Source organism: Chenopodium album, chromosome 6 (assembly GCF_948465745.1).
Source record: "Chenopodium album chromosome 6, dcCheAlbu1.1, whole genome shotgun sequence".
NCBI classification, from domain to species: domain Eukaryota; kingdom Viridiplantae; phylum Streptophyta; class Magnoliopsida; order Caryophyllales; family Amaranthaceae; genus Chenopodium; species Chenopodium album.
The window spans coordinates 73,319,603-73,333,660 of NC_137839.1; the positions used below are offsets into that span (position 1 = coordinate 73,319,603).

General features: G+C 33.4%; 1 protein-coding gene across 2 annotated transcripts; it reads right to left on the minus strand.

Annotated features, from left to right (window-relative positions):
* Positions 1 to 2,345: 2,345 nt before the first annotated feature.
* LOC145636275 (putative nuclear RNA export factor SDE5) lies at positions 2,346 to 11,400 on the minus strand. 2 transcript variants are annotated; one of them, XM_081687789.1, is made up of 12 exons: positions 10,916 to 11,400; positions 8,979 to 9,697; positions 8,572 to 8,597; positions 7,169 to 7,228; positions 5,868 to 5,914; positions 5,430 to 5,638; positions 4,592 to 4,674; positions 4,402 to 4,458; positions 3,868 to 3,935; positions 3,677 to 3,795; positions 3,522 to 3,586; positions 2,346 to 2,889 (listed from the first exon to the last, which is right to left on the minus strand). In XM_081687789.1, the coding sequence occupies exons 2-12, from the start codon at positions 9,685 to 9,687 to the stop codon at positions 2,773 to 2,775; spliced, it is 1,560 nt and encodes a 519-aa protein (XP_081543915.1). In that variant the 5' UTR covers positions 9,688 to 9,697; positions 10,916 to 11,400; the 3' UTR covers positions 2,346 to 2,772. The 2 variants fall into 2 exon arrangements, with proteins under 2 accessions (XP_081543915.1, XP_081543914.1); XM_081687788.1 differs by having other exon boundaries at positions 2,347 to 2,889; positions 5,868 to 5,929.
* Between the last annotated feature and the right edge of the window lie 2,658 nt (positions 11,401 to 14,058).

A 14,058-nucleotide genomic window follows, 5' to 3' on the forward strand; every position in this document is an offset into this window, starting at 1 on the left:
TTTGATGGGCTTTGATGCTCGACTAATGTCACGTATTCAATTCCAGAACCTTCTCTTTTTTGCTAGGACAATTGACAATTCACTTTATCAGTTTAGGCTTTAGGGTTGGGTCATATTTGGGTGATGATTTCGGAGAATTTTAATTCTAACTAGATTAGTCCTGCCCGTGTGATAATACGGGTCAAATTATATCGTATATTTATATTTACACTGTATTAAAATGTGTGTTTAATACGAAGTATAAAATATATGTAGTATGTCACATGACACTTATCACCTGTATCAGAAATATACTATACATCAGTAACATCTTTGTAACATCTTTCCCATATACTATACATCGGAAACATCATTGTAAATCCGTAATACAAGACTAATAAGAAGTGAATTAACATTCTTACCGGTTTTGCTATCTTTTAAGTATGTTTCATATTTAAGTACTACTTGTGTAAAACACTAGATACTTTGTACGAAGTATAATTCATCAATTTGAGAGCGTTTACTTAGGGCCTGTTCTCATACGTTTATTTTCAGTTCAGTTCAACTCAGTTCAGTTCCTAATTTCCTTCTCTTATAAAATATTCAGTTCAGTTCATTCAATTTAGTTTAGTTCAATTCAGTCTATGAGAACAGGCCCTTAGTATATATAACTTTCTTATTATGCCAATATAAATAGAGCTAGACAATGAAAATAAATATGTCGTCGCTTAAGTCGAAGTTAATAAAAGCAAGAGTTGTTATCTACATCCGAGTGCGATGGTTCACCCTTTTTTTTTTTTTTTAATTATTAAAGGATGATTACAACTTATTTAATCATTAAATGAGCAAAGAATAATGTTAGTGCATTTTGCACCTTGTGTATAAAAAGTTTTATAATAGAAGAGGATAATGAGAGAAGGGATTATGATTTACAAGGTAATAAATTTGACTTGTTATAGAGAAATTCATGAATATGACAATGTATATACTTTTATCTTCAAAATGAGAGTTTATTTATTTATTTATATCTATCCTGGTTATTATTATCCCTTTTTATACTATAATTTTTACTCTATCATAGTTGATTAATTATATGTATCAATGGCAATATGGCCTTTCTCTTATGTTAGCTTCATTTGTAGAATAATTGTAGGGCACTATATCATAAAGAACAAAAACTCACGAGGCTGATATTAAATTCACTAACGACAACAATAGACTGGATTACATATTAGTACTTCATACAACAATGTATTTTGATATGAAAAATTACGTGCATAATTAATATTAAGGAAAATAGGGAAGACATCTGAACAATTACCAGCCTTATAAGTTATAGCCAAATAACATTCATTATTTGACTCAAATCAGTTTAACATTTAAGGCCTCGAGGCCGTTAGGTCCTTCCTGGACATCGAACTTGACCTTCTGACCCTCGGCCATGTTTCCTTGGCTCACGGTGGCATGAACGAAGATATCAGCACCACCATCGTCGGGGCCTATGAATCCAAAACCCGCTTCATTACTGAACCACTTCACAGTCCCGGTAGCCATTGCAAACTTCCGTGGTGATCGATAGTTTGCGTATAATAATGGCGCGACGGTGATGTTATTGTTATCCTTGACCCTTCTTGTATTGTTGTATGTTGTATGTAGTAAGGTTACAGGTTTTATAGTAGGTAATGAAACTCCTCAAAATCTCAAATACAATTCCTCCATTTCATTAACATTATTATTCAATTATTGACTTGATCACAATTTTTTTATATATCATTATTATGTAATTATGTATATGTTGCTTGATTAATATAATACTCCGTATCAATATATAATTTCCCATGTGTAATATTTATTAATGGATAATCAAAAAGTATTAATGATTAATATTATACATTGGCAATAATTACGTATAATTTTTTTGAACATGACGTATAATTATTAGTTGGTGTATAAGAAGAATTATATTTAAGCCTTGTCAATGATAAATTTGTTAGGAAAACAGAAGAAACTAGCAAGTTTCCTAACGTGGAAGAGTAGTGCAAAGGCACTAATTTATGCCGGCCAGCAATCCAGCACGAGATAAATACACCACGTAATGACAAATGGGTAACGGGTACACCCTTCATTCCTCAAAGATTATACTCCGTATTATTCACTTATAAAGTTATAACTGAGTATATTTATATCCGTTTCAATGTTATTTTTCATGAGTAGATAATTGTTCGTTAATATTATCATTTAAGGTATCTGAAATGTGTCGTCAAACATAACCTTAGTCTAACTATATCCAGTTATGTCTTGTTAGCGACAAAAATATTAGATATGCATGACTTTAATACTCCGTATTATTGTACACCAACATACCCACAAATTTTTGTTCAAGAAATTGTTGCATCGTCTGATGAACAAAGAAAATTACATTTGTTACATGCACAATTGTGCTTGTTTCAAATACCTATTTTTGTTCATCATGAACCTATTTCACCAATTACAACTCTTTAAGTCACACTTTGGGTCTTTGGGAGCTTCTTCTCATGTATTTGACACTAAAAGGATACCAATATTCGTGACAAACAAAAAGAACAAATAGCATCACAAAACGCAAATTAGGAAGCTTGAGCAAGCGAATATTGATCATTTTACAATAAATACCTTAAGAACCAACAGCCATAAAAATAGCCTTCAAGATGAACGACGACCATATATTGGGTTCTTCATGAACATGATATAAGCACAAATGGTCTTTGGATGAATTCAATATGAATCAAAACCCACGTGTATAATATTCACGTATTATTTTCGACCAAAGCTAAGGCTTTTTGGGTTGATTTCATCTAAGCGTATCAAGATTGCACTAGAAGTCTCATCTTCAATCCATCTAATGGCTTCCCTCTGCAATAGCTTTGAAATCTGTCAAACAAAAGACAAAATATCACCTTATGCTTTAACTGCCTTCTTTTCTCTAATGAAATGCAGATTCAAACCAAGTAGAACTAGCCATATATAAGAGCACTAAATTAAGAAAGTTTGCGTAAAAAATAGGTGAACAAAGAGAAATAGTGTACTACAAAACAATGTCTTTCAAATGTATTGCATGCAAGAATGAATAAAAATCTCATCTCCTGAAAAGAGGAAAAATTGGAGGGTAGCATACAAAAGTCCTATTCGCTATTTGAGGCGTCGGAAACTTGGAACATACTAATCAGCTTCCTTATTTACACTTGAGGTTCTTACGTACGGTTTATAATTGAAGATTGAAGAGATAAGTTCATTGATGTAAAAAAAAAAAAAAGAAAAAAGAACATGCTTTTTGTTGATATTGGATATTAACTTGTATTTTCTCCTTTTGAAGTGGTAATCTTCATTGGGTCTATTATCATACTTATCAACATAATACGCTACAAGGGACGCATTTAAAGTGGGATGATAAGATTACTACTTTTACACAAAGCATCCTTCAACAAACCAGTGCAATAATGAGAACTTTAATCAAGCAAAGAATTTGAGGCAGATCAACAGTAATCAGGAAATTCAGGACATACCAATCGCTTGCGCTTTTCAGCATCTTGATCACCAGTTCCAATAATAATTTTCAGATCCCTAACCACTGAAACAAAAAACATGGCCAGTCAAGGTCATAGCCACAGCCTACATGTATTGTCATGACAAGAAAATAGGAAAAAAAATGATGACATACTAGGAATTCCAGAGAGTGTACGAAGGTGAATTTTCACAAGACGTATTGCTTCTTTAGCATCGTGATCTTGCAAGTCAAGAGACATTTCTTCTCGCATCTCGCCATCCCCACTACCATCACTGAAAAAAAAAAAAAAAGGTTACACAAAAGGGCCAAGGCACAACAAAATCCAACTATCTAACAAAATTCACCTGGTTTCAAAAATTTTTGAAGCAGATTCTTCGTCAGCTTCACGAGCCTTATTGTAAAAGAATTGTCCCTATATCCAGAAATAGATGCCATGAGAAAATAAAGTTATTCTGGAACAACCAAATTAAATGCCAGACAATTAACCAATTGCAGTGACAGCAATCACAACATTAACATGGCCAAAAATAGACACATATAAGCATTTCAAACACTTGTGAAAAAATGAGGAAAGCAAAGAGTTTCAAGATAGAAGCAGTGAATATCAATCAGTTTAAGTGATTGTCTTGAACATTAACACTTATATATGCCTTGTTAATAAGTGTTTTTTATTAATTTTAACATGCATAACAATAACTTTTAAGTTTCATGTTGATGGAAGTGTTGCCAATAAAGTGAAAAAATTCTTGTCGAATCCAAACCAATGTAATAAGTATTGATAAAACGCTCAAGTGCATTAGTATTAATTACACAACCGTTGTTGCATATTTATAACATGTCACTGATAAGCTTAACCTGGAAGAAGAAAGAATTCCAACCTTTTCCAGCAGTAATGTCGCCCGTCCACGATCACCCTTTGCAAACGCTTCTGTAGCCTGTCAGGAAAACACAAATTCTTGTCAGTGGCAACATTCAGCGACCATTAAAAAAAGGGTATTCATCATGGACAAGTAGACAAAATTTATCGAAGGTTTCATGGTTGGACAAAATTAAAAAAAGAAAACTTACAGCTTCATAATACTGCTTCATTGTTTCACGATGCTCTTTTACAGCTTTGCGAAGGATATAATAGCTACCCTCTTTGGCATCATCTACATAACAGAATATTATGATAAAATAAGAAAGCTCATCCAAGTCAGGTACAAAGCACACAAAATAAAAGCTTCTTAACATAGTTAACAATACACTGAGATGCTAAATCTTCCATCAGATAGCAAAGCCAAGTCCAAATGAGGTACAACTCTGTTTACAATTTCTATAAACCACCACATAAAGCTAGAAAATACACTCCCCAACTCTAATGATGGAGCATGTTTGGCTATTTCCACTTTGTGATAAATCATGTCCATGAAGTTCCATGAAGCATACTTCACTGGATCATCACTCTTGTGTGTTGTGTCCAGTAACAGCACTGCGACCGCACATGAATACCACAATCCAAAGATATGCATGAATCTACACGCAGCACAAACACATACGTCTATGCAGCAGGCAAGGACTAACCACGAAGGGGAAAAAGCAGCACAATCAGGCCACACGTGTCATTGTTTGGTGTCTTATATGTGCACATTGAAAAATAAATTCTTCAATGATGCCATGTTACTTATTTAATTTTCTTTCTCTTTGTAATAAATACCTTAATCCTTATTAAAGCTTATTTAAAAGGGCTGTGGATTTATAATAAGGTGAATAAACATTCTTTTTAACCATTAGAGTCCAAATGATATAGTTTTTCTCTATTCTTTCAGTCAAATTTAACATGTATTCCTTTACACAGACACTTTATTTGATGCAAGTTATAACCAAGAATTAGATTTTCATACAGAGTTTAGAATATGGAAAACACCTTTCACATTGTTAAAGTGAAGACTTGTGGCCTTAACCTCACAATTCTCAGCAACATCATTCAAAGGCCCAGTCACAATTTCTCTGGTTGCCCAAGATCTTGTAGCATTTTTCAGAACAGGAGCACTCACAATCAAGTCTGCTTGCTCACAACTATCACTGGATATCCTTGATGGGATTAAATTGGTTCTCATGGTCCTACTCTCATTACTGCAGAGAACAACCAAAAGTGGTTACTAAAGCTCAAAAAAAACCCTCTTCTTCCCAAGGCAGAATTATTTCTCCAAAAACTAATTCATACTCTTAGCCTAGGATCATTTACTGCCCCAAATCAGATTCCTGGTGTTCAGGGAAAAAGATATAGGTAGAGCAACTTCATTCCTCCTCGTAGTATAAGGAGTGGGTCTGAGGAGAATTAGAAGTAGAAGTTACTGCAGACCTTTGCTTTTGCACTTGATTTTCAAATGAAAGACCCTTGGAGTTCGTCTGCAGATTAATTTCCTGTAGATTGTAAGTAAACAAAAGGCACAACAAATGACTAGTGAAACAAACATTAAATAGTCATGTTCATCTAAGCAGGAAATGTGAGTAGGCAATGAAAACTAAAAGAGATATGCTAAAAATATTAAGTTGTCACAGCTCCTCAAATATTGCTTATATTGGCTATATGTAGAATTTAATTTAATTACTTTCCTTGACAATCTGAAAGCAATACCATCTGACACCTCGTTTTAGAAGTTGGTAAGTTTGAAAATGGTCCAAGGTATTACGACTATCAGGTGTGCATTTAAGCTTATATATTTGGTGAGCAAGGCTTCAAAGTGCAGAGAAAGCCTAGTGAAAGCAACTATAAAAAAGAAAGCATGCATTTTTTACTTTCACCATTTGCCTCTACTTTGAATGAAATGATACCTGATGTCACATCACAATAACACCATACATTTGTGTAACCTTTAACTTTCCATCCTACTAAAATAACTAATTGGTCACCTTAATTCACTTAACAGTTAACCATCAGCTCTAACCTAGCAGTAAGCCAATTAGTGACTAGCAAATTATCAATAAAGATATCAACTAGCTTAGGCTTGTCTCTACCATCTTCTGATGAGAATAGGGTCTGTAATGTGGCATGATTTCTAATGTCACAAAATAGCTATTCAACTTACTTGATGGTTTTTTGTAATTTAATTGCACCATCTTATGTCTTATGAAGAGAGTCAGAGGACATTAAACACTTAACAAAAGCCCAGGGGAGATATCAAGCATGACAAAGAAAAAAAATACAGCATCTGGGGTCACGGGACACTCTTTATAACTTACAGAACCAGTGGACCATTCGAATATTATAGTTAAGAAAAGAAGATGATGTTCCATGAGGCTAAGATTGTGGACCTTAGACTTCCCAACAAAAATTTTATATCACTTGTTTGGGCAATAGATTTTTCAATCAAGAAATTAGCTCAAAATTATTTTCGTTTTCCTTGCCACTTCTACGAGTCCTGTCTATTCCTCATCATCTTACACTCCTTTCTCTTTAGCCTTCTCCATAAAGGAAAATACCTTCCCTATATTTATTTCAAGTACAACTTTGACAACAAATTGTTAAAAGTATATGCTTCAAAACATGTGAATATTTGACAGAAAGACCAATACACTTGAATAACTGCTTTTGAAAGTCTTCCCTACATCTAGACAACAGCCTAAATGAGTGGAAAAACAATTTCAAATGGATAAATTTACCTCGCATTGATTCCTTTTGTCAATATTTTCAGCCATAAGAGCTAGCAATGTCTCCATGCTCTGCAAATTTTAAGCAAACATAAGCATGTGTTATTATCTTTACAAAAATGTAAAAGTTAAGGACTTAAGATGCATATAATTTGTAACAATGGAACAGGCATTAAAGGGGAAAAAAAAAGGGCAGAAGTAATCAGATACTTCTGCCAGACTGCCACAAAAGGCTTGAGATATAAATAATATCGTGGATTAATTGATTAAATCTTTTTTGTGCTCCAATCAGGAATTTTTTTGTTCATTATTTATTTAGGAAATTCATATAGAAGAAAATAAAATAGGAAATAAAACCTGTAAAAAAGAAAAATTAAAATATAGAATAGAAAATGGAGATATCAGCCCTTCCAGCCTTCTCTTGTAGAACAATTTTCATCAATGAGACATGAAATGCCTTTCTAAAATTTAGTAGTTCTGCAAGCACACCTGCTGCACTAGTCAACCAGATTGCCATCAAGGCAGCAACTTGAGAACCAATGTCCAATGCACTACTCACAAGCCTTTTTCCAACTGTTTGGATACCAGGTCAGAGAGCTGACAAATGAGAGAAGACAACAATAACATGTCATCTGAATTGTCACCATAAAACTTGACATGTATCCACAACAGAGATCCAATACTGTGTTTCCATGTATCCAAGACCCACCCCCTTTTTTTAAATCTATATATAGCAATTAAGGATCGTACATAAGGCAAGTTATGTGCAATGCCAATGTGTCACACACAAAAAACAAATTTGATCCCCTTTCTCTCCAATTTCCACTAATCACAATCCAGCTAACTTAGGCATTTCAGGGAATTTCCTCTGTCTCACCCCTGAGGCCAGCAACTATTTATCTTGCAGAAACCTAGTCATCTAATTAGCAATGGCATGACAGGCTGACAGCACCTAGTCACTTTACTTAGCTACCCTTGTGATTGTCATAAACCCGAAAAGAATCTGTTATTAATCACCTTTGCAAATATGATGAGGTAATTATCTGAAAAAAAATAGTTATTTGAATTAAGTTCTATGTATAAGGTAGTTTGACAAAACTTTCCTATTTTCAAAAATATTTATCCGTAAAAAAGTTAAATTGAACCTTTTTTCAGCTTTGATGCACATCTCTGCAGATATTTCATAGCATTCACTTTTGTGGTTGGTAGACAACAATAAACTGGTTTTCTAACAGTTGATATACCATAGCTTCATCCTCAAGAACATAAAAAATTTTTGACAGTCACACATAAAAGGCAAATAGGTCATTAAGACCATAAAGCGAAGGAAAATGGGAAATGGAAAATTAGTGCGCATCACAATGATAAATATGGATGGGAAAAAGAAGCATCAATAAGTTGAGACATAATCATACCTTCTTCATGTCATATCCACAATGACCTGGCATTCATTCAAATTTTAAAAATAATTAGTAGTTGCACATAAAAAATTGCTCAACTTATTTCTTAAGGGTAATGCACAAGAAGAGTCAAAAATGCTATTATAGAACTTTTTATTTTTAATTAAAATAAATTTAAATCATAGACATTAACAGATATCTAAAGTTCTAATCTATAAGACAATGTACCACAAGTAATCTTAGGTGCTGCAATCACTTTTAATTTACTAAGGAAAGTTTTTAAGAATTGACAAAGATAGAAGTTGGCGGAATCCCACATAATTAAATGATCAGTTGACTGTACTATGCTCGTAATCATGAATAGCACAAAGACATCCACGGGGTAAAATTGATAGCTAAAGTAAAGAAAGCAAAAGTGTTACCTAAGACTTCTCGAATAGCACTTCTTTCCAGTCGAGATCCATGTCCAAGCATTTCAAACAGAAAATTCTCAATGTCATCATTTGAACTGACATCGCTTGCTGATGAGGATCTATCAGAAGAACTCAAATTAGCATCCCTTGAAAGCAAGGGTTCTTCAGAAGTATTGACAGGCACTGAGAAATCATTTGCCTCTAGTTTCAAAAGCTCTGTCCCATTGAGAGCTCCATTTGATCCGGCAATGCGCCAAACACAATTTTTCCCACTAGCATGTGAAACAGGAGCCACTGAACGCATCTCTACTTTCACAGGCTTTGTTGCATTAGGACTTCTATTTGATCCAACAACGCGCCAAACATATTCTTTCCCAGAAAAACTAGAATTTGTACCCACCGAGGTAGGATTTCTTTTCAACTTCGACGCTTGAGAGCTGCTCCTATTAGCATCATGTGACTTGTCATAGTTATTATAATTAGGAGTTTCTGAAGAAATTTCACCATTGATCAATCCCTTTGATTCATGGGTTACATCGGCAGATGGACCTGTCTGCATCCCACACAATATATCACCAACTAAGGTAGCATCTCGGCCTGCCTTGCAAAAAGCAGAAGCAATCTCCTCAAGAGAAAATGCAGAACCAAAAGTATCAAGCAGACTCTTCAATGCCTTGTCTTCATTGTCCAGTTCTTTTGTAATTGTTGGATCCTCCATTCTGATGAGGCTTCAGAACCACAGAAAAAATGTTAGCATAGCACAATAACAAAATTTAAAGAAACATTTACGGAGTACTCCTGTATTCACAGCCATTCTGTTAGATGTAATGCACAATTTCATATCAATGGATCAGAAATGGCACAGGAATCTATCTGAAAACTGTAGAATTGAGCAATTGATTACCAACAAACAAGCTTACGAAACCAACAATAGCTTATTTTAACATGTCCTGAGGCACGGCATTACCACAACATATGCAAACTGAAAATAGGACTCCTGAGGGCGGGGGCAAGCTACAAATATAGAATGCTGAAATAGCATACCTCCTAAGGTAAAGAAGGCAAAGTTGGAGCAACACGTTTGTTAGCACTAAGTTACTATAACCTGCCTTAGAAAATAATAAGAATTCCCCCACTATCATATGCCGGAATTAGAAAAAAAGTTTGATACGAGATACACACTTCAAAAATAGGTAACTAAAGCCAACTAAGGTCTCAAGCAGTCCCATTACTAGTGAGTGTCATACGCCAAAACAACAAAAAAGGAAGCTCATAACATGACTGCAATGAGATATAAGGCCTCAATACAAGACCAATTGTTATATTTTCCATTTGGCTTGCTTCCTAATCCCTCCATTTTTTTTCCTCTTCATCTTCATAATAAGTAATTTGCACTGAGAGCATCAATGATGCTCCTACATCGCTCAACGTCGTGTGGTTCATATGATTGCAAAGAATAGACCAAATCAAAAACCAGCATTGCCTGTGCTCTATATATTCCTTGCTATAATACGCTCAACTACAGTTGATAATCTTTAAATTCTCCAATTAATTCCTCAATTAACTGTTGTAATCATCACAGCAAGTTATATACTTGCAATTGTATAGTCCAAAAGTTATGCAATCAACAACAATATATAATTATGATCTGACAGTAATAGTAATACCATAATATTCTTTTATATATTTATGCAAACCAACCCACAAGCGGTAATACCCATTTACAGAAATATACAATGATACCAAAAAATGAATGCTAAAATAGGATACCCATCAAATCTACAAGATTCAGACAGCTTTAAAATTACAGTATTTATTATAAAAAAAATCACTGAAAACCGATGATCATCAATTAAATATCACATTAATTACCACCAACTAGCTTAATAAACTGAAAAGAAATTGCATGAATAATAAAGCAGAAGAATTAAAAGAAAAATGCTTACTTTCTTTGACTTCTGGAGACTTTCTTCAGAATTTAGGGCTTCAATCTTCAAACCAACAAATAAGAAGGAAAAAAAAAATCCCACTTTCTTTTTATAGTTACAAAATTCTAATCGCCCAGAAAATACTGTAACAATTTAGAAGGAAAAAGAAAAGATCATTGAATTTGAAAAAAGCAATTAAATTGTAATACCCACTTCAATATTCATGATTTTGCATCTTTCTAAGCTTTCAAATTTCGTAGAACATATAAAAATATCAAGAAACAATATTACTGCAACCAGTAAGCGTTCTGCATTTGGTGTAATTTCCAAGCTATTATTTCATGCTTTTGGTATAGTATGTACTATACTACTCAATGAGTAAACAAATGGTTCATGGTTGTTGACTCCACATTGACCCATCAATTTCAATTTGGTCAAATGACAACTTTTTTGAAGCCATAAAAATCGTGTTTGCTTAGTATTAAATAAAGTGTTAAAAAAAAAAAAAAAAAAAAAAAAAAAAAAAGGTGTATATGCCCTAAAAAAAAAAGTGTATATAATCAATTTCACCCTTACTCTTATTATAAAATAAAATAAAATAAAAATGTTGAATTTATCCTTTTGTTGAAGAGCGAAAATTACCAACTCAATTCAAAGTATTAATTTCTACTAAAGTAACACTTCCTTGACTTAAGTGGTGGTTTTGTTTCTTTCAAAAAAAAAAAAAAAAAAAAAAAAAAAAAAAAAAAAAAAAGTGGTGATTTTGTTCTTGGAACAAATATCACAATTAATATTTAATATGGATCATACGTGAAAGATTGTTCTTGCAATTTTAGTCTAGTGACTCTAATCTAATGCATATAGCTTAGGAAGTATTTGATAACATTATATCCAATATTTATTCCATTACCAATATGTCATAACAAATAAGATTAGAGTTAGTTTTGGAGAGGTAGAGTAAGAGTTGTATAAACTTTTCCTCCATATTAGTTGCTTAATTATTAGGCAATCAATCTAACCCTATTTAGGTCATGTTCAGTTCACCTTTAAAAAAATAATATTCAATAAAAATAATTTCAGTTCAGTAAACATAATTTTATTTCAGTAAAATAAGTTCAGTTCAATAAAATTAATTTCAGTTCTGTAAAAATAATTCAGTTCAGCAAAAATCTGTAACTCTAAAAAAGAAATTTAATAGAGAATCAGTAAAATAATTTCAATTCAAAAATTAATTTCAGTTCAGTTAAAAAATTTCAGTTTGATAAAAATGATTTAAGTTCAGCAAAAATAAGGTGAAGTGAACGGAACTTTAATCATGGACAAGGTGGTTTCGACTATGTCACTTTAAATTGAAAAACTTGATAGAAAATGCAAAAGGCGTGAAGGATGGTTGTTGATGATAGGGCAATTGGGCATTGGAAGGAAAGTAAAAGAAAGGTCACAACTCACAAAGGGAAATTCTAACTAAGAAAAAGCAATATATTGTTCCTTGGAAACAGTTAAGCAAATTAAAGAAGATTTTTTTTTTTTTTTTTTTTTTTTTTTTTTTTTGCCAATCTAGAAGAAAAGTAAAAACAAGAAGACAAGGCCAAATATAACCAACCATTATTTACAAACATGTCATAGTCCTTAAAAAAAAAATTATTACCAACCATTATTTACAAATTAAACATGTCATAGTCCTTCAAAAAATATTACAAATATTTCATAATATATAATGTATATGTAATAAATCAATACAAAGCATTGATTTATACTTCCTCATCCATTTATCGTTACCTATTATATTACACATAAACCATGACAAGAAAAGAGAGCGTAATATCGTAAAGTGAGTCCGGTTGTGTGAGGTAATATCGTTGGAGGTAAAATACGGGAAAAAATCTTACCTAAATTTGAAACAAATTAAAAAAATTATAAACTTATGTAAAAAGCATGATAAAGTACAAAAATGGGATAGGTAGATTTTACATTTTCCATCATTACTTTCCAAACAACAATGTCGAACTAGCTTAACCGCTTTTCCTAGTTTCTTGTAATGTTATTTTGCTCTTTTGTTTTAAGAATAAGGTAGGATTTCAAATTCTACTCTTGAGCATTTCACCCCATAATTTATGAGAATAATAGGACATATAACAATCATTTGGTCTCAATAATTGCTTGGAACTCCTCCAAGTTTAGTATTGTCATATTATGCTTGCAGAAAAAACAATTTTCCATAATTTTTTTTCTAATCACAAATTACACTATTTATGGCCTTAGCATCAACAAACCAATTAAAACAGGTTAAAGAACAGGGGGGGGGGGGGGGGGGGAATTTTACAAAGAACAACAATCACATTGAAGAAAGCAAAAGATTGCAGCTTACCTAACAGTTTCTTGCAAAGCTTTAACAAGTTCATGCAAAGAAACGATTTGTTTAAAATGGATTTCATACTTTATAAATATTAACACCCCTAAAATCAATAATGTCAATGTGAAATTAAATAATACAGCACAATGGTAGGATTAAAAAGCTATGCACACTTGGGATTTTTTTTTCTCATAAGCTCCCATTGGTTGCATTTTTCTTCGGCGCAGAATCTTAAAAACAATCACCTACCCTCTAATGAAGATGTATCAAAACCAGGATGGACATGGCCCTTGCCGGTCCCGCCAATCGCAGGCTTGCCAAACCCGAATCCTGAGATCCATAGAGGCCACCAATCCCACCACGGCGGTGGTGGAGGTGGAGGTATAGGAGTAGGTGGTAGGGCTGCTGAATGCAACTGCCACTGTAATTGTGATTGTGAAAAGACTCAGTGTAAGAGTAATGCAGGCGTAGGTGGCGGGCCTGTAGTATGCCTGCCCATGACCTGTGATGGTATGAACGGGTGCAAAGTTGGTGGTGGAATAAGCAATGAAGGTGCTAGCAGTTTTCAAATCCCGCATTTTACAGTAGCAGGAGTCGGCTCAAATGGACAAAGTACATCCCCTGTAGACATAAATGTTACAGATGCAGGGCGTCACTGATGACTAATGATCATCATGTATCCAAGAAACACACAATAAAGAGTAGGATTTTGGCTTGTAAGGTTGAATCATGTAGGAAGGTATTGGTTAAATGGATTTGTTTCGTGGTTTGTATAATGGCTGTGTTCATGTATAGGCATATAGAACTG